Source organism: Carcharhinus amblyrhynchos, chromosome 1, assembly GCF_965287045.1.
Source record: "Carcharhinus amblyrhynchos chromosome 1, sCarAmb.v2.hapA, whole genome shotgun sequence".
NCBI classification, from domain to species: Eukaryota; Metazoa; Chordata; class Chondrichthyes; order Carcharhiniformes; family Carcharhinidae; genus Carcharhinus; species Carcharhinus amblyrhynchos.
This window is the reverse complement of record NC_137324.1, coordinates 177,892,298-177,916,556: the sequence shown is the minus strand read 5'-3', so window position 1 is coordinate 177,916,556 and position 24,259 is coordinate 177,892,298. Positions and strand designations below refer to the sequence as shown.

The 24,259-nt window shown below is 47.0% G+C and overlaps 1 protein-coding gene across 5 annotated transcripts in view; it reads left to right on the top strand.

Annotated features, from left to right (window-relative positions):
- Positions 1-24,259, top strand: part of LOC145347908 (electrogenic sodium bicarbonate cotransporter 1-like) — a 169,244-nt gene that overhangs the window by 118,813 nt on the left and 26,172 nt on the right. For all 5 annotated transcript variants that reach the window (XM_080195903.1, XM_080195886.1, XM_080195878.1 and 2 more), the window contains 2 exons: positions 1,610-1,692; positions 16,212-16,397. In XM_080195903.1, coding sequence (XP_080052029.1) covers positions 1,610-1,692; positions 16,212-16,397 — 269 coding nt within the window. The remainder of the gene's footprint in view (positions 1-1,609; positions 1,693-16,211; positions 16,398-24,259) is intronic.

The following is a 24,259-nucleotide window of genomic DNA, read 5'->3' as shown; positions in this document are numbered from 1 at the left end:
CTCAATAAATGCAGCAAAATGTAGTTATTGATGTGATGGATCCCACCTAGCAGGGAGGTTTATTGATGGGACGGTAACTGATGGAGATAACTGGTGACTGTCCCATTAAGTTTCCACCAAAAAGCAGTATGTTGGACTGGTGAACTCTGCATTCCAAAGGTGTATCTTAAATGAGAAATCTGTCACAAATAAGCAGCAGTCAGTTTTCAGAAAAGCAAATTACTGCGGACGCTGGAATTTGAAACCGAAAGAGAAAATGCTGGAAAATCTCAGCAGGTCTGGCAGCATCTGTAAGGAGAGAAAAGAGCTGACGTTTCGAGTCCAGATGACCCTTTGTCAAAGCTAAAAGGCAGAGAAAGTGGGAGATATTTATACTGCAGGGTGAGGGAATGGAAGATGAATCATAGCCACAGAAACCAGGGGAAAGGCTGCTAATGGCAGACCATAGACAGAATAAAGTGTGTGAATGGCCAAATAGAAGAGAAGCTAAAATGAGAGGGTGAACTGTGACAGATGAAGGTGCCACATTCTGGCATCTCTTCAGGTCAATGTTTCTAACCAGCACATCTTTCAGAATATGGGATGAAACCAGAGCATCTGGAGGAAACCCACACAGACACAGGGAGAATGTGCAAACTCCACACAGACAACAACCCAAGCTGGGAATTGAACCTGGGTCCCTAGCGCTGTGAGGCAGCAGTGCTGCAGTGCTTGGGCCTGGGTGGGATTGTTGTCGGCGCAGACTCGATGGATCGAGTGGCCTCCTTGTGCACTGTAGGATTCTATGGATTCTATTCTATGGTTCTATGTGACTCCAGACCCACAACAATGTGGTTACCCCTGAACTGTCCTCTGAAATGGCTGAGTGAGACACTCAGCTGTACCAAACTACTGCAGAAGAGTCAAATCCCATCTCTCGGCACTCAAGCTTGGGCAGCTGCCACCAAGGTGTAATAGGGGAAGGCCACCATCTAAGATCTTTCAGCCACAGTAACCAATGGGCCAGTAACTGGGAAATCCCCTCAGACTGAGCGTACAGTCCCTAACTGTGTGTAACTCTATTAAAGCAATGCAGAGTGCAACATGATTAATGTACATAGTTTTGTAAAGAACTTTGGACTTACATGTAGTCTTATATATATATAAATATACGTAGGGGACGATCTTACTGCCTGTTCATGCCCCCACTGCCACTGCAGCGAGGATGGAGAATTTGGGGTCCATCCAAATCTCTGTTCACTGCAACGGGACAGGAAAATCCATTTGGTGTGAACGGCTGTAAGATTCCGCCTGTTATGTTAAACTGAAATCAGCGTCAATCTGAGGGGTAAATGTAACTATCGTCAAACTTTCCTGTTTTAATAATTTAAACGTTTTGCAATGTTTCAGATTTTTAATGAATAAAGTGTATCTTTGGGAAGCAAAATCTCTCAGGACTCTACAAACCATATCCTCACTTTCAATAATTACTCATTAAAAGTGGTTATTGCTTTTATTGATAACCTATAATTGGTGCAATACTGGAGCTGTGTGCAGAATCTGAAGAGAATTTGGGCGGGGTGATGTTCTTTGTGTTCCTGTCGCCTGACCCTCTCGTGTTATTTTGCAGGTGCTAATTCGAGTCTCCAGTGGAATGAGACTGAATCAGCAGATTCAACAGTCCTGTGGCTTCACAACAACGGCACTCTGATGGTAAGTGCTCATTTCCCACTCTGTAGAGCGTACGTGGTGGAAGAGAGGGTGCGTGGGGTCCTTAATTATACTGGCTGCTTTGCCAAGGCAGCAGGAAGTGTAGACAGAGTCAATGGATGGGAGGCTGGTTTGTGTGATGGGATTGGGGCTACATTCACGACCTTTTGTAGTTCCTTGCGGTCTTGGGCAGAGCAGAGGCCATACCAAGCTGTGATACAACCAGAAAGAATGCTTTCTATGGGGCATCTGTAAAAGTTGAACTCCAGTGAAAACAAACATAATCTAGTCAATTAGCAATAACTTTTATCAATTGCAAACAAAAATAAAACAAGCATGATAATGTATAACCCTTAACAAATATATCTAAGATGTTCTGAGAACCCATCCCATAGACAAAACTCTTGCAGCAAAGACTAACGCTCACTTGATACTGGAATTCGATTGGAGAATTGAAAACCCTCTGTCTTGTAACTTCTACTCGTCCTCTTGACACAGCCAGAACAGTTTGAAGTCAGAACAGCTTCTCAGAACCCCAGGTAGACTCTGGTCAAATCACCAACAGCAGATTTTCTTCTCAGGAAGGCTTTCAGCAAACCCGCAGAACTTCCAAAAACCAGCGAGAGAGAGAAAAACACTTCCTTCCAGCTTGATGTCCCTTAAAACTTAAACTGTAGCAAAACAGAGAAAAAAAACCCCTAAACTTTCAGGAAGGGAAGAGAATCTGTCCGGAACCCATCTCCTGACTATGCAGGACCATGAAACTAATCCCAGAATAAACATGAACAATCCCATTTAAATCACATGAGTTGCAATAAAAGGAAGCAGCTCAGCAACACTGACATCAGCTAAGGCTGAGCTGGGAGGACCTGATTTAAAAAAAAAATCTCTTAAAGGTACACTAATGCCACACTGGGACTGGGTTTATAGCAGGCGATGAATCCACATGTAGACGCTGACAGAATCTGTTATTATTATTGTTCATTTGCTTCTCTTTGTCTCCTTTAAGACTCTGTTCAAAACCTGCCTGTCTAACCAAGTGTTTGTGGTCACCTGTCCCCATATCTCCTCATGTGGCTGAATGTCAATTCTTGTTTGAAAATCATTCTTGGGAGTTGCCTTGGGATGTTTCATTCAGCCCAGGAGGCCATTTGGCCCACCATGCTTGTGACAGCCCCATTAGTTCTACCGTTCTGCTCTGTCCTCATAGTCAATCAACATTTCTCCCTTCCATGTTTATCCAATCCCTTTTTGAACGTTATTATTGAATCTGCTTCATCCGCCCTTTCAGGCAACGCCTTCCAGATCACAGCATGGAGTCATAGAGGTTTACATCATGGAAACAGGCCCTTCGGCCCAACTTGTCGGTGCCGCCCTTTTTTTTAAACCCCTAAGCTAGTCCCAATTGCTTGCGTTTGGCCCATATCGCTCTATACTCATCGTACTCATGCAAAGGCAATTTTAAAAGACAAAATTGTACCTGCCTCTACCACTACCTCTGCCAGCTTGTTCCAGACGCTCACCACCCTCTGTGTGAAAAAATTGACCCTCTGGACCCTTTTGTATCTCTCCCCTCTCACCTTAAACCTATAACCTCTAGTTTTAGACACCCCTACCTTTAGGGAAAGATATTGACTATCTAGCTGATCTGTGCCCCTCACTATTTTACAGACCTCTATAAGATCACCCCTCAGCCTTCTACGCTCCAGAGAAAAAAGTCCCAGTCTATCCAGCCTCTCCTTATAACTCAAACAACTCACTATGTAAAAACATTCTCCCCATCGCCCCTCTGATCTTTTAGCCAGTCATGTTTAACCTGTAGCACCTGGTTCTCTGGTTCCTTCTAATTTTCCTTCATGCGCTCGATCAAAAATTCTTTGTAACTTTGAAGCTTTATGTTGAATCCTTTCTTGCTTATCGTAGCCATTATATGAATGTAGGGTGGTGTTGTTTCGAGATTCAGGCTGGGTCATCTTGTCAACATCTCTTTGGTGAAAGCCAGTAAAATTTGGCCGGGATTTTCCGGAAGTGTCATGGAGGGAACGGAAAATTTGGAGATGCAGCCAAAATTCCATTGATTTTTGTCGGGGTGGAAACATCCCCATCACTCTATTGGGGTAGCATGGTGGTATGGTGGTTAGCACTGCTGTCTCACAGATCCAGGGACCCCGGGTTCGATTCCCAGCCTCGGGTGACTTTGTGTGCAGTTTGCATGTTCTCCCTGTGTCTGCATGGGTTTCCTCCGGGTGCTTTGGTCTTCTTCCACAGTCCAAAGATGTGCGGATTAGGTTGATTGGCTATGCTAAATTGCCCAAGGGGACTAGCTTTGGTAAGTGCATGGGGTTATGGGGATGGGGCCTGGATGGGATTATGGTCAGTACAGACTCGATGGGCTGAATAGCCTCCTTCTGCACTATAGAATTCTACGATTCTATTGTGTTGGAGGGAACTGGTTTTGTGGAGAAGCAAATGGGGGGATATCAGAGTTGGTTCCAAATATATTTGGATTTGATCCGGGTAACCTGCAATTCACCGATGGGAATGTAACGTTCCTGGAAATATCCTGATCGGACTGTTTCTCCTTGACTGATGTTTGGTTGTTAATTCCATTTTAAGGATTGCAGCTTCTGAAATATTTATAGACTTTTTTTAACAGCAGCTGTTTATTTTGCCCCGTGTTTGTTCCGACACTGCTGTTTCTTTTCTTTAACAATCTTTTGCGGAAAGTGGTTATATTCCCAATTGTTTTCCTCTCACAATGGGTGCTTTGAGCCGTCTGTCGACCTGGGTCAAAACAGGCCCAAACTCACTCACCGTCCCAACTGTGATCCATTCATCTCCGTGGCTCCAACACTCAAGTGAGGGGGAACGAGACACAGATGAGGGGACAGCACACTCTGGAGGAGTGTCTGCCCCTCAGTTCCACAAAGAGCTGAAATAGATCACGCTGCTAATCACTTTGAAAAAGGCCACAGCAATGGGGCGGCAGGAGGGCACAGTGGTTAACGTTGCTGCCTCATAGCTTCAGGGACCCAGGTTCAACTCCCAGCCTTGGGTCACTGTCTGCGTGGAGTTTGCATGTTCTGCTCATGTCTGCGTGGGTTTCCTCCCACAGTCCCAAGATGTGTGGGTTAGGTGGATTGGCCGTGCTAAATTGATCCTTAATGTCAGGGGGACTAGCTAGGGTAAGTATGTGGGGTTATGAGGATAGGGTCTGGGTGGGATAGTGCAGCTCGATGGGTCGAATGGCTCCTTTCTGCACTGTCGGGGTTCTACAAAAGTCATGTGTAGGGCAGACCAAGTAAGGATGGCATTAATGAGCACGGGTCTTCACAACAATCGTTCGACTTTTAATTCCAGATTTCTTTCCCATCTGCCATGGTGGGATAGAACATTGAGTATTGTCTGTGTCTCGGGATAACTAGGCCAGTGACAATGCCACTACGCCACTGCCGCCCCCTTTGATCGTATCAAAATTTTCCATTACATCACCCTTCAATCTTCCACCTTTGAGGAATACAGACCTTGTCAGTGTAAATTACTCTCATCATTAAACCTGTTGGTTTAACCACAAGATGGAAGTGAGCACCAGCCACATTTATCTCGAATTGAGGTGACCAGTTCCAGTGGGATATTTTCTGGCAGCTAAACTGTTTCTTCAGAACAAAAGGGAACAAGAATTTTCCTTTCGGCTCATGTGAGGCACCATGTGACACTTCATGTTTTGTGAAGTCAAAGGTCAAACTGGTCACCAGCTTGTCTGGCTCCCAACCTCTGTGAGTGAGAGAGGCAGACAGAATCTCACAGGCAGCACTCGGAGGGATCAGGACAGGGGCCCCATTTTAATTCTAGTTTTAAAATTTATTTTTATTAGTGTCACAAGTAAGGCTTATATTAACTCTGCAATGAAGTTACTGTGAAAATCCCCTAGTCGCCGCACTCTGGCAACTGGTCCGGGTACACCGAGGGAGAATTTAGCACAGCCAATGCACCCTAACCAGCACGTTTTTTGGACTGTGGGGGGAAACCGGAGCACTCGTAGGAAACCCACGCAGACACGGGGAGGATGTGCAGACTCCACACAGACAGTGACCCAAGCCGGGAATCAAACCCAGGTCCCTGGCGCCATGAGGCCGTAGTGCTAACCCACTGTGCCACCGTGCTGCCCTAATCTCTGTGACCTGGAACCTCAGCCTGACAAAGAGCCAGTGTTTGGAACCAAAGGGAGCGGTTTATAAACCTAGCGACAGTGAACCCTGTCCGAATGGACAAACGCTTACTGAGACATACCTTACCAGTAATACAAGAGGCATTCGAAAATCACAGACCCTCACGGATAGAATTGAAAATACTGACCTAACCTGGGACACCTCGCCTCATCATTTAACCCTTTTAACCCCTGAGTCACTCTGATGAATGGACAATTCACTCCTGATCTGGAACTGGGACCACCCCCCACCCCTCCCCAGCTATGACCTGGCCAAGGATTCACTCTGAAAGTCTGCATCATTAGGTACTGTGTGGCTTTGTGAATGGGCTGGCGGATCCCATTCACAAATCAAACGAGGGCTTGTGGGAATGATAATTGTCGGCTTTTGACTGGGCTGCATCTACACGCCCCGAATTAGATTGTGATCTTCCTACTCATGTTACTGCACAAAACATTACATTGCACAATGGAACCTTGTTTGCAAATGCTTAGCAATAAAGGCCAGATAGCTGGTCCATAGAGTAACAGATTTCATATAATCGCAAGGGAGATCTTTCTGTCGATTAAAGCAATAATGATAGTTGGAGTATATTTTTGGAAAGCAGTGTAACAGTGCCCTGTTGAATCATTTAATGAAGAAATCAACAAGGTGTTATCAAAGGAGACATAAAATAAGTAGAATATTAAAACGTGATATTAGCCCAGTGAGTCAGCACTAATGACTTTCTCTATAAGACACTCTCCCTCCCCCTTAAATATTCCTCCTTTTCAATAAACTATCAGAATTACTGATGAAAGAGTCTATTGCCTCTTGCACCACTGACAGAGGTTTACAGATTGTTTGGCTCAGTGATGTGACTTGAACTGAGTCCAATTTGGAAAATGTGCTGACGGGACAGAGAGTGACATTGGCATTAGCGTCAGGTGAAGGTGTTTGTGGGGCGCACAGCTGGGGTCCCTCAGGGATTTGACCACGGGTTGGGGAGGGGAGGAGGGGAACCGAGAGAAGGAGGACCCTTCAACTTCCTGTTTCCAAATACTCAGTAGCGAGGTGGGAGCTGTCAGGAATGGCCTCGTGTGTTGAGTGGAAGAGGGTAGCTTCCAGAGACTGTGTCCAGCTGGTGAGGTCACCTCCCTCGTGACTGTGCATGCCAGGAACTCTCAGGAAAAGACTCCACCATCGCCCTTCTCCGACAGTCTGTAAGAATTCTTTCTGTTGGCTTGAAGGGAGATAGGCTTGGTGCAGGGCTGTAGCACACTGGCCTGTTACCCCCCCCGAATATCCCCTGAGTCTGGTCTAGATAGGACAAGGTGATCAGCGCAGGCACGGAGGGCCGAAGGGCCTGTTCCTGTGCTGTACTGTTCGTTGTTCTTTGAATTCGAACTTTGGACCACTTGGCAGTGTTGAGTTGAACTGGGGTCAGTGCGATAATTACAAGCTTGTGTTTAGTACCAGCGCATCTAGAACAAAGAACACAGAACAGTACAGCACAGGAACAGATTCTTCAGCCCACCAAGTCTGTCTCAACACAGATGTCTCTCTAATCTAATATTTTCTTGCCCCTAAGCAGTCCATATCCCTCTATTCCCTGCCTACTCGTGTATCTATCCAGATGCCTCGTGAAGGTTGTTATAAAATCTGCTTCTAATAATGAGATAAAAGGTCATTGGTTCAGATGACAGCCATAAATAAAAATGAATATTTCTATCGCATCTTTGGAAGCTCTTCACCACCAACGACGGACTTCCTGAAGTGTATTCAGTGTTGTAATGTAGGAAATGCAGCAACCACCTTGTGCACAGCAAGATCCCACAAGGACCAATGTGATAATGACGCTGATAATCTGCTTACCTAGCTGTTGATTGAAGGAAACGGAATTGTCCCAGCCCTCTGGAAGCACCGGTTACGGAATTGGGACAGCCCTTTGGCCCATCGTGTCTGTGCTGGCCCTGGGGGGTGGGGGGTGGGGGGTGGTGGTATTTGTCCTGCCGCCCTTTGACATAATGCTTATGGTGGCTGGAATTCTCCAGTCTCATTCGCCCCGCCCCCGCCACCAGCAAGAACAGAGAATTTGGCACTCAGTCAAAACTCCATTTACTGCAGCGGGACTGGAGAATCCCAGCCTCGGGGAAGGTTGGACATTCCAGGTGAGGACGAGGTCAGAGAATTCCGGCTGGTGAAATCCCACTTGCCTGATGAAGGAGCAGTGAGCGCTCTGAAAGCTAGTGGCTTTTGCTACCAAATAAACCTGTTGGACTTTAACCTGGTGTTGTGAGACTTCTTGCTATCTTTAATAGCCACCAAAGGAGGCAGATGGGATACTTATTTAGGGGGCAGTTTAGAACGGAGTTGAGGAGGAACTTCTTCACTCAAAGGGTGGTGAATCTCTGGAATTCTCTGCCTGTTGAAGTGGTGGAGGCTGCCTCGCTAAATATATTTAAGTCACGGGTAGATAGGTTTTTGATAGACAAGGGAATTAAGGGTTATGGGGAGAAAGCGGGAAAGTGGAACTGATCCACTTCAGATCAGCCATGATCTTATTGAATGGCGGGGCAGGCTCGAAGGGCTGGATGGCCTACTCCTGCTCCTATTTCTTATGTTCTTATTTAACATCTCATCCACAAAGCTCAGGGAAGATGACCCTGATAATCTGCTTTCTTAGCTGTTGATTGCAGGAAACAAAATTGTCCCAGGACCCGAGAAGCACAGATCACAGAATCGTCTAGTTTAGATAGAACAATATCTAGTACCACAGTGATTAGCACTACTGCTTCACAGCTCCAGGGATCTGGGCTTGATTCCCAGCTTGAGTCACTGTCAGTGTGGAATTTGCACATTCTCCTCGTGTCTGCGTGGGTTTCCTCTGGGTACTCCGGTTTCCTTTCACAGTCCAAAGATGCGCTGGTTAGGTTGATTTTCTATGCTAAAATTGCCCCTTAGTGTCCTGAGATATGGAGGTTCGAGGGTAAATATGTAGGGATATGGGGGTAGGGCCTGGGTGGGATTGTGGTCAGTACAGACTCGATGGGTCAAATGGTCTCTTTCTGCACTGTAGGGTTTCTATGATTCCGGTATGATTGGTGCAGGCTTGGAGGGCCTGTAAGAGTGGGAAATGTGGTGACAGGGTGACCTCATCAGGCAGGGGGAGTAAATTTGCTTTCCTGATGCTGGGTTCCAATTTAGGGATGAACCCGGAGTCGTGTTTATAACGGGTCCGATCTCACGCCATCCTACGGTGGGTCCCTACTTGGAAAACATTTGTCTCTCGTGAATGCTCATTATATTAAAGCTTTTAGGAATGAGATTCTACTTCCCTGATAAAGTCAGTGGCACTCGGGAATCGGACACCCAGTTCACGATTGTTTAAAGGTGGGGTGTTCTTGTCAGCTTTGTGTAGTTGTGTGTAAGCTCAGCAGGTCTCCTTGTTTAAGGAGGGGAGCGGGAGAGTGGAGTCTCAGGACTGGCAAGGCTGAGTCAGTGGTGAAGAGGGGAATGTGGGATGGGCTCAGGGGCATTGGGGAACGAAGTGGGAAGGGGCTGGTCTCCTGCGCGTTCTGGGTGTGGAGGGAGGTGGTGAGGGCACTCAGTCAATGTAAAAAAATGAAGGGTCTGTAGGGCAGTATCAGTCTCCAACTCTGGGTCCTTCTCACAGTGTTGGCTGGCAGAGTTCTCACAGGGCTTTGAGTTCACCCCCAACATTTCAGTTACCCTCACTGAGGTTGCCCCCAAACAATATCCTTTATAATGCAGAGAAGTGAGGGGTCGCAGAGCCTACAGGTTCAGCTCTGTCCCACAGAGCAGTGAGTACAACACTGCGCACTAAGAGGAAGAATGAATGCAAAAACACAACATTGTTTCTTCCACAATGAAGCAATGTTCCTAACCCCCTCCCCTGTAGATCTGATGGATTGAGTTATAAGGAGAGGCTGGATAGACTGGAACTTTTTTCTCTGGAGCGTAGGAGACTTAGAGTGATCTTGTAGAGGTCTGTAAAATAATGAAGGGCATAAATCAGCTAGATAGTCAATATCTTTTCCCAAAGGTAGGGGAGTCTAAAACTAGAGGGCATAGGTTTAAGGTGAGAGGGGAGAGATACAAAAGTGTCCAGAGGGGCAATTTTTTCACACAGAGGGTGGTGAGTGTCTGGAACGAGCTGCCAGAGGTAGCAGTAGAGGCAGGTACAATTTTGTTTGTTAAAAAGCGTTTAGACGGTTACATGGGTAAGATGGGTATAGAGGGCCAAATGCCGGCAATTGGGTCTAGCTGAGGGGTTTTAAAAAAAAGGGACAGCATGGACAAGTTGGGCCGAAGGGCTTGTTTCCATGCTGTAAACCTCTGTGACTCTATGATTATGACTCTAACAGCTCATGAATGTTAACCAATACATTTAGCTTTCTGAATAAGTTCATCTCATCCAATGATCATGACGCTCACATGAACAAAACAAAACCAGCGTCATGAGAAATATTTATAAGTGAAATTTAATTTTGAGGAACATCTGTGCTCGCGTGCCTTACATCCCTGGCGATGTGGCTGGACAGAAATGTGTAGGCCGTGATGCAGCGCCTCCCTGTTTGGCCAGAAGACTCTTTTCTATCCCAGCCAGACCTGCTGCATTGTGAACTGGAGCCAGGTTTCTGCGCTGGAACACTTCCCCTGCCACGTGACCACATGTATTTCCTGTGCGTGCTGCCACACTTCACATTTACATTGGAATCACAAGGGAAGAAGCAAAGGAAGTGGTGGCTGTGGTATGTTAAGGACATGCTAATCCATGAGGTCATCAGGAATGACATCCATGGTTAAAATTCCGCCCCTCATACCCAACTGTGCCACACTCCCTCAGTACTGGTATGTAGGGATATCCCATGGATACATACTCAAGTCATAGAGTCATAGAGGTTTACAGCATGGAAATAGGCCCTTTGGCCTAACTTTCCATGCTACCTTTTTTTTTTAAACCCCTGTGCTAGTCCCAGTTGTCCGCATTTGGCCCACATCCCTCTATACCCATCTTACCCATGTAAATATCTAAATGCTTTTTAAAAGACAAAATTGTACCTGCCTCTACTACTACCTCTGGCAGCTTGTTCCAGACTCTCACCACCCTCTGTGTGAAAAAATTGCCCCCCTGGACCCTTTTGTATCTCTCCCCTCTCACCTTAAACCTCTAGTTTTAGACTCCTCTACCTTTGGGAAAAGGTATTGACTACCTAGCTGATCTATGTCCCTCACTATTTTATAGACCTCTATAAGATCATCCCAAAGCCTCCTACACTCCAGAGAAAGCAGTCCCAATCTACCCAGCCTCTCCTTATAACTCAATCCATCCAGCCCCGATAGCATCCTAGTAAATCTCTTCTGCACTCTTTCTAGTTTAATAATATCCTTTCTATAATAGGGTGACCAGAACTGCACACAGTATTCCAAGTGTGGCCTTACCAATGTCTTGTACAACTTTGACAAGACGTCCCAACTCCTGTATTCAGTGCTCTGACCAATGAATGCCTTCTTCACCACTCTGTCCACCTGTGTCTCCACTTTCAAGGAGCCAAGAACCTGTATGCCTGGATCTCTTTGTTCTGTAACTCTCTCCATCGCCCTACCATTAACTGAGTAAGTCTTGCTCTGGTTCAGTCGACCAAAATGCATCACCTCGCATTTATCTAAATTAAACTCCATCTGCCATTTGTCAGCCCACTGGCCTAACTGACCAAAATCCCATTGCAATCCTAAATAACCTTCTTCACTGTCCATTATGCCACCAATCTTGGTGTCATCTGCAAACTTACTAACCATGCCTCCTATATTCTCATCCAAATCATTAACATAAATGACAAATAACAGTGGACCCAGCACTGATCCTTGAGGCACACCGCTAGTCACAGGTCTCCAGTTTGAAAAATAACCCTCTACCTTTACACCCTCTGGCTTCTGTCATCAAGCCAATTTTGTATCCATTTGGCTACCTCACCCTGGATCCCATGAGATTTAACTTTATGCAACAACTTACCATGCCGTACCTTTCCAAAGGCCTTGCTAAAGTCCATGTAGACAACATCACAAGTTTCACAAATACAAGTCTCTGTGTTGGGACGTGAACTTTCTTACTTTGAGGTGAGTGCTATGCACTGAGCTACAGTTGATGCATTGTGACACTGATCCAATGAGAATTGTTGTTGGATTAGGTTAAAGTGTGGTGTCAGTGTTTTTCAAGTAACAAGTCCATTAGATCTGACCCCAGAACATTTGTTGCTGTGATTTGACGCGAAATGGAGAGCGTTGCCCAACTTTGTGTCACTAATTGGGAAGGTTTTCCACTCTGATGTTCCCATCGCACCCCATGTGGAGCAGCTTGAAGAACTGCCAACCTCTCATTAACGATGGAAAATTAGATTGGGAGTTGATGGCGGAATGTTCCTCCAGCAACTCTGCAAAAGAAATTCTTCCCGCAGCATCACCAACTGGCTGAGTAAAAGATCTAAAGGCAGACGTGCTATCAGACAGAATTTGCCACCCAAAGCCACAAAATGAGGTGTTAGGGCTAATCGGGAATGGTCACAATCCTGGAATTCCCTCCCCAACAGCACTGTGGATGTACCTACACCACTTGGACTGTGATGGTTCAATCAGGTAGCTCACCACCACCTTCTCAAGAGGCAATAAACACTGGCCCAGACAGTAATACCCACATCCTGTAAATGAATTTAACAAAGGGCAGAATTAGAGGAATGAAGAAATTACAGAGGGTTACAGAGATCATGAGGGACAATTTTGTGACAGGTACAGAAGCAGTGAGATTCTTTACAACAAGAATTTCCTTTATGGATCAATGGTTGATGACAGAAAGACTTTGAGTTGGCAGGAAGATGAAAGGCTTGGAGTGTCATTGTACAGGGGAGACTGAGATACTCTTCACATTGTATACAAAGTCCCTCATTGCCAGTGGGCAGTGCTTTATATTGAAGCTCCCCACAGTTACATTCCATTCTGGTTTTCAGGTCTTCCATTCAGTTGAAAAGTTTTTCAAACCCGATAAACCTCACAGTTAAGGAGAAGAGAATCTGTCTCCCATTTGCTTGGGAAAGCAAAGCTCGGGAAAACCAACATTCACTGAGGGGCTAACGGGTGAAGGAGGGGCAGATAAATTCTTGCACTCTCACGCCTGCCAAAGAAGTGCTGAAGATTGATCCAGAGATCTAGAGAAAGAAAATCCACAGCATTGCAGCATCTTTCACAACTGCTGGACATCCTAAAGCACTTTACAATCAGTGAAGTACTTTGTACACTGTCGTAATGTCGGAAATATGGCAGCCAATTTTGTCTCAGTACAGCAAGCTTCGACAAACAGCAGTGTACTCATGAGAAAATAATCTGCACTTTTATTACTGAAAAGTTTATCAAGGGATAAAATGTTCATCGAATCCCTACAGGGCAGAAAGAGGCCATTTGGCCCATTGAGTCTGCACCGACCGCAATCTCACCCAGGCTCTATCCCCGTAACCTCACATGTTTACTCACTAATCCTCCTGACACTAACAGGGCAATTTAGCACAGTCAATCCACCTAACCCATACATCTTTGGATTGTGGTATGAAACCAGAGCACCTGGAGGAAACCCATGCAGACATGGGGAGAATGTGCAAACTCCACACAGACAGTGACCCGAGGCTAGAATCGAACCTGGGTCCCTGGCGCTGTGAGGCTGCAGTGCTAACTGTTAGAATGTAACCGGTGACAACCTTGGTCACATTACATCCAATGGGAACAAGATGTAAGAGTCAGCTGACCCCGTAAAACATGGAACCAATTACAGAGTGAGGTAATAGTCAGCTGACCAGCTGATTCACTATAAATAAGGAACTTTGTAGAATTGTGGGGAGTTTGGATTGGCCCAGGGTTGGTCTAATGAAGTTTCTTTATTAAGCCCTTTCTTTGATTTATAAGTTGGAGAAAGTTTTGTTGTATTTTCATGAGCTGCATTTTGAAGAGTTTCTTCTGGAGAAACACTAACCACTCTACAGAAGAGGCCATTCGGCCTTGAGATAAATGTTGGGTCAGGAATGTGAGGATGACTTCCCTTCTCCGAAACACCACTGTGGAATCTTTAGCACCCACCTCCAATAGCAGACGTGGCCCTGGTACAATATCTCATCTGAAAGAGCGTGCCTCCAGCAATGCAGCACTCCCTCAGTCCTGGAGCTAGAAGGTCAGCCCAGATTCCTGTGTTCAAATTTCAGAGTGGGACATGCACCCGGAGTCTCGCACCGTAGCGGTAAGGCTGCTAGCAACCAATCCACAGCTTGCACTGAACGCTGATTGCTTTAGCTGAGGTCCTCCTGAGAGGCACCTCCCACCACTGAGGTTTTCCAGTCTCGCCGAAGTCAATGGACCTTTGAACAGTTCGCTGAATCCCCCCACCCCCACTCTCATTCCACACAGTGACAGGGCCATAGAATTCTGCCCTGTGTTAGTTTTGATGACAGTAAGAAGTCTCACAACACCAGGTTAGTGAAAGTGTTGTCCTGATACCCAGTGTGTCTCACAGTGACCTGTCAGGCCAACAACAATAAAGTAGGGTCAGATGTCACTAATCAAGTGTATCCCTTAAAATGTGGCCTCAACCAAACTCAATTTTTAACAGTAAAACAACCAATATCAATGACCAATAGCAGTAACCAAGGGCAGCATGGTGGCACATTGGTTAGCACTGCTGCCTCACAATGCCAGGGACCTTGGTTCAATTCTGGCCTTGGCTCATTTTGTGTGGAGTTTGCACATTCTCCCCTTGTGTGCATGCGATTCCTTTGGGAGCTTTGGTTTCCTCACACACTCCAAAGATGTTCAGGTATGTTGATTGGCTGTGCTAAATTAACATCAGGGGGACCAACAGTATAAATATGTGGGGTTACGGGAATAGGGCCTGGGTGGGATTGTTGTCAGTGTAGGTTCAATGGGCTGAATAGTCTCCTTCTGCACTGTTGAGATTCTATAATTCTATGACTTTCAAAAAGCCTTTGATAAGGTAACGCATCGCAGACTTGTATAGTGTCAATGAATGTGGAGTCGGGGGACAAATGGTTACAAAACACCAGACGGATATGAGAAATGGAAATTCTCTGGTAAAGATCCTTTTCCAGAAGGATTGCTGTTTAGACAACTGACATTCACCATTTACAGAAACAATTTGGACTTGAGGATTGAAAGTACATTTTGAACATTTACAGATGGCACACAAACTTGGAGGTGTGGTTATACAGAGAAAAAATACAACAAAATGCAAGAATGCATTAATAAAATTGTAGAGTGGGCTGGTAACTGGAAAAGATCGATAAATATGAGACAACACATTACAGAAGAAGCAGGAAGTCACACACTGCCTTGATAGTTAGGGTCTAAATGGGGCCAAGAAGCACTGGGATTTAGGGGGTACAGATACAGACATCGCTAAAAATAGCCAAGAAAGTCATAGAAATTCAAACAAAACACTAGCCTTTATTTCTAAAGGGATACAATTGGAAAACAATGACATCGTGTTCATCTTTGTGTGGAATTTCAGTGAGATCACACCTGGAGTATTCCGCATTTCAAAAAGGCAGGAGAGACCGCAGTAGAATGGTAATGTTACTGGACTAGCGATCCAGACTCCCAGACTAATACTCTGCGGATATGGGTCCCAATCCCACCAGCTGGTGTGTTTTAAATTCAGTGAATATATCATAGAATCAAAGAATCCATACAGTGCAGAAGAGGCCATTTGGCCCATCAAGTCTGCATCAACTCGCTGACCAGACTATCTTACCCAGGCTCTTCCCACATCCTATCCCTGTAATCCCACACATTTAGCATGGCTAATCTCCCTAACCTACACATCTTGGGACACTAAGGGGCAATTTAGCATGGCTAATCCCCCTAACCTCCACATCTTTGGAGTGTGGGAGGAAACTGGAGCATCCAGAGGAAACCCAGGCAGACACGGGGAGATCATGCAGACTAGAATTGAAATATCTGGTTCTCTAATGTTCTTTAGTGCAGAAATCTGCCAACCTTACCTGGGCTGGCCTATGTGTGACTCCAAACCCATAGCTACTGTGATGTGGTTGACTCTTAATTCTGAAGTACCTTGCAGGTCACTCAGTTCAAGGGCAATTAGGGAAGGGAAATAAATGCCAGCCTTCTCATAAATGCCCAAATCCCACAAAAAGAATAAATTAAGAAGAAAAGAACGAGAGAGGTGGGAAAAAGATGGTCACACAGTGCGGTAATGATGTAGATTCCAGACAAGTGACTATATTTCTCTTCTCTGCCCAGAACACAAGCATTGACTGGTCTTCATTGTCAAGAAAGGATTGCCTGATGTATGGAGGCAACGTGGTTGGAGCGAGTTGTGATTTTGTCCCCGATGTCACCTTGATGTCATTTATCCTTTTCCTCGGTACTTACACCTGCTCAATGGCTTTGAAGAATTTCAAGACCAGCCCATACTTCCCAACCATGGTAAGTCTCAAACATTCATACCTGATGTCATTCAATCAGTGACTATTTAACCTGTTAACCAGTATTGCCCTACGATACAAACAGAGGAAAATTACACTACTGATCTCAAAATGATTGTCTGCGAAAATCAGCTTAAGACACAGTCGGATATGGAATCAATAGGCAACTGAATCTGTCTCTAACCCCGAACCCATAGACTGTCAAAAACCAAAATACTGCAGCTGCTGGAAAACTGAAATAAAAACAAAAAGTGCTGGATAAACTCACCAAGTTAGACAGCATCTTTGGAGAGAGAAACAGAGAAGGTCTGTGACCTTTCATCAGAATTGAGGAAGGTTAGATACATGATATGTTTTGAGCAAGGGGTGTGTGGGGCAAAGACTTTGGACAGGATTCGCTGGCTGTTCATGCCAGTGGGATTCTCCCGTCCTGCTGTGGAGAATGAAGCTTTGGCTGAGCGCCAAATTCTCTGGCCGCAGCGGCAGGGCGTGAATGGCCTGAGAATTCCAGCCAAAAGAACGAACTGTGATAGACGAAGATGGGAAAGATTTTATGTTCTTCCAGTGTCTTCCAGGGAATGGTGATGGGACAAGAAAAACAAAGGATATTCTGAGAGCTGGTGTCTGAAAGCAAAAATAAGAGAGAAACCAAAATATGCAAAGAAAAGGAAACAACATAGGGGGTCAGAGTTTGCTGTCTGTCATTGGTGAACTCCATGTTGAGTCCTCAAGGCTGGAAAGTGTCTCAGTGAATGATGAGTTGTTGGTTCCTCACATTTACACTGAGCTTCACTGGAACAAGGCAGCAGGATAAGGACAGAGATGTCAGTGTGAGAGTAAGATTAAAATGACAGACCGCCAGTAGGTCAGGGTGGTGCTTACAGACTGAGAGAAGGTGTTCCACAAAGCGGTCTCCAGGTCCTTGTTTTGTCTCCCTGGTGTCGCGAAGATGGATTGTGAGCCGCGAATGTTGGATTGAAAGAAATATGAGTCAGTCGCTGCTTCACCTGGAAGGAATGTTCGGGGACTTGGACAGTGAGGAGGGAGGAAGTAAAGGGATAGGTGTTACACCTCCTGTCGTTGTGGAAAGGGAGTGAGGTATGGGGGTGATAGAGAAGTGGAACAAGGGAAAGATCCCTTTGGGATTCTGAGAGAGGAGTGGAGGGTAGGACGTGTGTGGTAGTGGCCTCACACTGGAGGGTGGTGGAAATGACTTGTTGAACACAAAAACTGGAGGGTGGAAGGTGAGAAGAAAGAAAATGCTTCGTGGTTCTGGATGGGAGGGGGAGGGGTGTGGGAAATGTGGGAAACATTGCGGATACGGTCAAGAGACATGTCAACCATGGTGGGAAAATCCTCGATTGAGGAAAAATCATGTGGAATGTCGCATGATGAGAACAAATGTGACAGAGACAGAGGAACGGGGGAATGGAACCCAAACAGAGTGTGGAGCGTGAGGAAGTGATTCATGGTTGCTGTGGGAGTCAGTGGCTGATAATGAATATTAATTTAGAGGCAATCACCAGAAATGGAGACAGAGGTCAAGGCAGAGAAGCGGAGAGTGGGAACTGGACCAGGTGGAACTGAGAAGGGTGGAAATTGGAAGCAAAGTTGATAAAGATTTCCAATTCAGGATTTGACACCAACACAGTCATCAACACAGCAGAGAACCCAACCGAGTTTCCTTCCAATTTCCACTCTTTTCTCAGCCTCAGCTGAGGGCAGAATTAGCAAAATGCAGATATCTCGGAGGGGCGTAGGGACTGGAGGAGGTTACAGAGATAGGGAGGGGTGTAGGGGCTGGAGGAGGTTACAGAGATAGGGAGGGGTGTAGGGGCTGGAGGAGGTTACAGAGACAGGGAGGGGTGTAGGGGCTGGAGGAGGTTACAGAAATAGGGAGGGGTGTAGGAGCTGGAGGAGGTTACAGAGATAGGGAGGGGTGTAGGGGCTGGAGGGGGTTACAGAGATAGGGAGGGGTGTAGGGGCTGGAGGGGGTTACAGAGATAGGGAGGGGTGTAGGGGCTGGAGGAGGTTACAGAGACAGGGAGGGGTGTAGGGGCTGGAGGAGGTTACAGAAATAGGGAGGGGTGTAGGAGCTGGAGGAGGTTACAGAGATAGGGAGGGGTGTAGGGACTGGAGGAGGTTACAGAGATAGGGAGGGGTGTAGGGGCTGGAGGAGGTTAGAGATGCGGAGGGGTGTAGGAGCTGGAGGAGGTTACAGAGATAGGGAGGGGTGTAGGGGCTGGAGGAGGTTACAGAAACAGGGAGGGGGTGTAGGGGCTGGAGGAGGTTACAGAGATAGGGGGGGATGAGATTATGGAGGGGTTTGATTACTCTCCAGCCTCTTCCACAACCACAGGGCACCCAGAGAAAGGTTGGCCGGGATTTTCCCATCCTGTTGTGACGGGATGTGTTGTGGAAGATGCGGTGGACCAGCCAAAATTCCATTAACTTTCAGCAAAACCGGACAATCCCGGTGGTGGGAGGGGCTGGAAAACACTGCTGACTGTTTTCAATCAATGAAAATGCAGCAACCAATTTACACACAGCAAGATCCCACAAAGAGCAATATTTTGATGTTTCCCCTCTTTGTGCTTTCTTTTTAAATGATGACCTGATCCCTTGAGGTCCACATAAAGCGTCCGTTCGAACCTGAATTCAGCAGTGTGCTTGGTCATGAGGAATCCAAGACTGATCTTGTGCTGAGGTTAGAGATCTAACACTGACCTGTCTGACTCTTGTATCCAGGATTGATGTGCTGTGAATCCCCCGGATGTGTCTCTCTGTCAGCAGCTTGCTAGAGTTAGAGGTTTTTTAGACTGGATTAATGTTGCAATGATTTGCTTGGTTGCTTTTGGAAATCAGGAGAGGTATTCTGCTGCGCTCAATCTGCCTGGAGGTCAGGTAGAAAGCCGTTTTTTCCGCCTTGGAGAGGGAATGGGCTTGATCAGCCTTTCCAAGTCCCCAGACTCCCCTTCAAACACAGGCTCAAGGTCTGGTGTGCTGTTCTGTAGTCAGCATCCGCAGGGGAGGCAGAGGGGAATAGGAGGACCTGCCCCTCAGCCTGGTCACCCTCCAGGAGACTGGAACATCCTCCCCAGACTGTCCCAGACACTGACACCAAACCAGCTTTTTACATGTTTGTACACAAGACACACACACACACACACACACACACACACACGTGCACATATACACATGCACATGTACACACACGCACACACTCAACACATTGATTGTATGTATGTACATACACACACGTATACACATACGCACCGCACACACATGCACACCGTGTCCCTCTTTGTATATGTGTGTGTACCTGTGACTGTGTTTGTATGAGTGTTTAAATGTTTGTGTCTGTGAATCTGTGTCAGCGTGTCTCTGTATGTGTTCACATCTACATCTGTGCATCAATGTTTATGTGTGTTTGTGTGTTTGTGCGTGAGATTATCTGTATCCATTTGTGTGAGTGAGACAGAGACTGTGAACAGAGTTTTTCATCCTGTCAGGGTTGGGAGGAGGTGATTTAAGCCAATGAGGACGGGTATGACGAGAGACTGGGACTTGGTGTGGGTTCAGACACTGGCAAAAGGTTTGGATTTCCCAGTTGGATTTCCCCGGCCACGTCCAGCTTCCCAACGGAACAGCGGGAATGTCAAATGCGTGGAGGTGGGCACCTGGCAGGAGATGGGGAGGGGGCAGAGATCTCCAGGCAGGCGTACAGACACCCCCTCCCTGTTTCGATGTACCACCAACACCCACTTTCTGCCACACCTCCACCACCATATATCAGCAGCAGGGTGGCACAGTGGTCAGCAATGCTGTCTCACAGCGCCAGAGACTTGGGTTTGATTCTTAGCTCGGGTCCCTGTCTGTGTGGAGTCTGCATGTTCTCCCCATGTCTGCGTGGGTTTCCTCTGGGTGCTCGGTTTTCCTCCCACAGTCCAAAGATGTGCAGGGTAGGTGGATTGTGCAAGCTAAAATTGCCCCTTAGTGTCAGGGAGACTAGCAGGGTAAGTACGTGGTGTTAGGGGGATAGGATGGGATTGTTGTCGGTGCTGACTCAATGGGCCGAGTGGCCTCTTTCTGCGCTGTAGGGATTCTATGCTTGTCAGTGTGTGGCTGGGTTGTTTGTCCTGGACTTTACTTGAATTTTTAAAAAAGGTTGGTGAGAAACCACCTCCTGTCTGGAGGCCCCCCTCCCAGCTCCCCCCACCCCCCACAAGCCCACTCCTCCCCCACAACCCTACATAAAACTTATGATCGTTTAAAATAAAAGTTAGCACTTCAGTTTATAAATTTAACTGCAAAAGCCTCGATCACCTTTCAAAAGACCGGATTCAAAAAGTTTCTTAAAATAAAAGAGCACAAAATAGAAGCATTAACAAAAATATGCACTAAAAAGCAGATCTGCTCGTTTTAAAGAGTTATTTTCTTCAGGAGAACAGGTTGTCAAACTATTTACAACCCCGTTTTCCACTCCGCCCCCCCCCCCAAAAAAAAACAACTTAATCACAACCATTGTGTTGAAAGTCACAATTTTTTCATGGAAGAAGTGCCCCCCCTACCCCCCGCTCCCTCCCCCCTACCCCCCGCTCCCTCCCCCCCACTGCTTTCAGCCCAGCTTGAGGCTTCTCTCACTCTGGAAGGCCTCTGATTGGCCCTCTCACCTTTGAGAGACCACTCAACCCTTTAATTGGACAATGGGGTGGTGGGGTGCAGGGTGGTGGGGTGTGGGTGGGGGGTGATGGGGTGGGTGTGGGGGGTGATGGGGTGGGTGTGGAGGGTATGGGGGCTCCTCTCTCCTGAGTGGACAAGTGGAACCCTGAAGAGTGGCTGTTTCCCTCCTGGGGGTGAGTTTGGGACCTGGAAACAGCGCTGGCTCCTGTCCCACTCCAAACCACCCCTCCTCAACTCCCTCCCACCCACCCACCCCACAACTCCCCCTGCCCCCTGCCTCCCCCTCCCTGCCCTCCCTCCCCCCCCCCCCCCCACCCCACCTCCCTCCCCCCCAAACCTCACAACCACAACAAAAGAATCAGCCCTGGGTGGGGGTGGGGGTGGGGTGGGGGGGTGGGGGGGAATGCTTCTTTGCTCCCCGTAGCCCCCTCCGCCTGAGACAAAGCACGGGCTGATTCTCTCAGTTAGAGGCTGAGTTTGGCTCCTGTTTTGAACTCTGTCGCTCTTGGCTAAGCACAGCCAGTGGCTCGGCTCCGACACAGCCACACTAGCCGGCACTCTGGAGAAAGCCTTTTGAAACTTGAGCACGGAACGGCTGAATACAGAAATCCATCAAAGCCTCCAGCCGCTGCCAGGATAGCCTCGGCACGGCTCTGTGAGGGGCCACCCATTCTGCGCTCGCCAAAGTAAATGCTTGTTTCTCTTCTGCCTTATCGCCAGCGCCAGCCTGGGTCACTCCAGCATTGTTCCCAGACTTTGTGCTTTACTTTAGCAACTTCCACTGCCGCTGTTAGTCAGATTGTTAAGGGTGGCGACTGAATGACTTGGCCCGCATGCGGTTGGGGAATCCACGGGTGAGAAATTGCTGAGCTGCTCAGTTTCCTGCTAAATCATAAAGTTAATTCCTGAGGAGAGAGGGGCTGTAACCGGAATCCCATTGGACAAAGCTCTACATTGGGGCACCTGTTCATAAAAGAACCCCCCCCCACCCAAGATTCCCCACCATCCCCACCCTCCCATTCCCACTGTGAATAAACAGCTTGTGCTTTTAAGACACCTTTAACCACTGGATCTTCACAGTGTAGCATGAGGCCATTCAGCCCATCGAGTCAGCACTGGTTCTCTGAAAGAGCATTCGACCTAACCTCAGTCCCATGTTTTATTGCCGTAAACTTGATGATCATAGAATCCCTACAGTGCAGAAGGAGGCCATTCGGCCCATCGAGCCTGCACTGACAACAATCCCACCCAGGCTCTATCCCCATCGCCCCCACGTATTTACCTTGCTAATCTCCCCGATACTAAGGGGCAATTTATCACGGCCAATCAGCCTAACCCACACACCTGAATCTTGAGCACATTCCAGGAACTCTCATCCCTTTTGATCTTTGCGATATCCCTATTCCAGTCTATTTTGGGATAATTGATGTACCTCGCTGTAATGACTCTATAATTCCTGTCCCCCTCTTGATTTCTTTGTGAATCTGTTTCTCTGCATTCCTTCCCTTATTGGTGGACTGTATACTACACCAATCAATCTTATTGCACCTTTTCCATTCCTTATCGGTAACCAGAGAGATTCTGTCCTTGCTCCTTCTGGAACATTCCCTCTGTCCAGCAATGTATACGATCTTTTATCAGTACTGTCACTCCCGCTTTTCTTCATTTCCCGTCTCTCCTAAACATCCGGCAGCCAGGAATATTCACCACCCAGTCCCGCCAACCTCCAAAACCTCAGCACTCTAACTCTGCCCTCCTTTGGCTGCCACGCCCTCAACTCCTTTAGCCCCAGACTCTGGAATTCCTCCCTAAATCTGTCTGCTGTCTCTCCCTCTCTAACCTATCCACCTCTCTACCCTGTTTATTCTCTCCATCTCTCTCTAGCTCTCTATTGTGCGAGGGGCAAGGTTTAAAGCAGGTGCGCGAGGCAGGTTTTTTACACAGAGGGTGGTGGGTGCCTGGAACTCGTTGCTGGGGGAGGCAGTGGGAGTGGATACGGTAGTGACTTTTAAGGGGAATCTGGATAAATACATGAACAGGATGGGAATGGAGGGATATGGTCCCCGGAAGGATAAGGGGTTTTAGTTCAATCAGGCAGCACGGTTGGTGCAGGATTGGAGGGTCGAAGGGCCTGTTCCTGTGCTGTAATTCTCTTTGTTCTTTGTCTCTATCTCTCTATCCTGTCTTTCTCTCTATTGTCCCTCTATCTCTCTATCGTTCTATTCTCCTTTAAAATCTCAAAATGCTCATTAAAACTAAGATCTTTGATCAATCGTAGAATCCTACGGTACAGAAGGAGGCCATTTGGCCCAGTGAGTCTGTACCGACCACAATCCCACCCAGGCCCTATTCTCATTTATCCTGCTAATCCCCCTGACATTAGGGTCAATCTTCTGGCTGTTCTCCCGTATGTCTCCCTAAGTTGTGAGACATTGCTTTGTGAAGCAGCTTGGGGCATTTTGGTACGTTAAAGGCACTATCCAGTGGTAAGTTGTTGTTGATTCTGGAGCTATGGGGCAGACTGAAGGGTAATTGCTGTTGATCTGATTAGTTTCCGTGCCCCTGGCACATCCCACCCATTCCAGGGGCACAAGGCCCACAGTCCTGATTTTAACCCTTACATTGCCAATCGCCTGCGTAAGGTAGGGGTGTTTTTATTGTGTTCTCAGAACATCAGATCCAGGTGGGATCCTCTCCCCATCCACCCACATCCCAATTATTCTGCATCTCGTGGGTAGACATATCCCATTCCTGGATCCAATTTATTTGTATAATATTTGCCCAATGTGGGTGCATTTTTTTGAAAGAATTTATTTCTTGGATTCCGTCTGCAAAATATTCTCCTGCTTCAAGGTGGAAAGATTTGGTTTCTAATTCACTGATCCGTTTGTCCAGAGTAGGAATCTATTCACTGCAGAGTTTGTTTAAGGTTATAAATAAAAAGTGGATGAAACCTCGCCCCGCAGAGTGTCCACTCGTCACCGGAGACGGGGGTGAGTGAGACGCACGGGTCATGTGAAACCAGAGGCCCACAGACAGAGGAGAATGAGCGCTAGAAAGACAGTGATAATCAGCTAAAAGCATCGAGGTAGGATCTGCCTGTAACCCGAGTCTGCAATGGAAATTCCATTTACTGCCAGAGATACGTTACACACGTAGGAAGCTGGTATCATAGCTTTC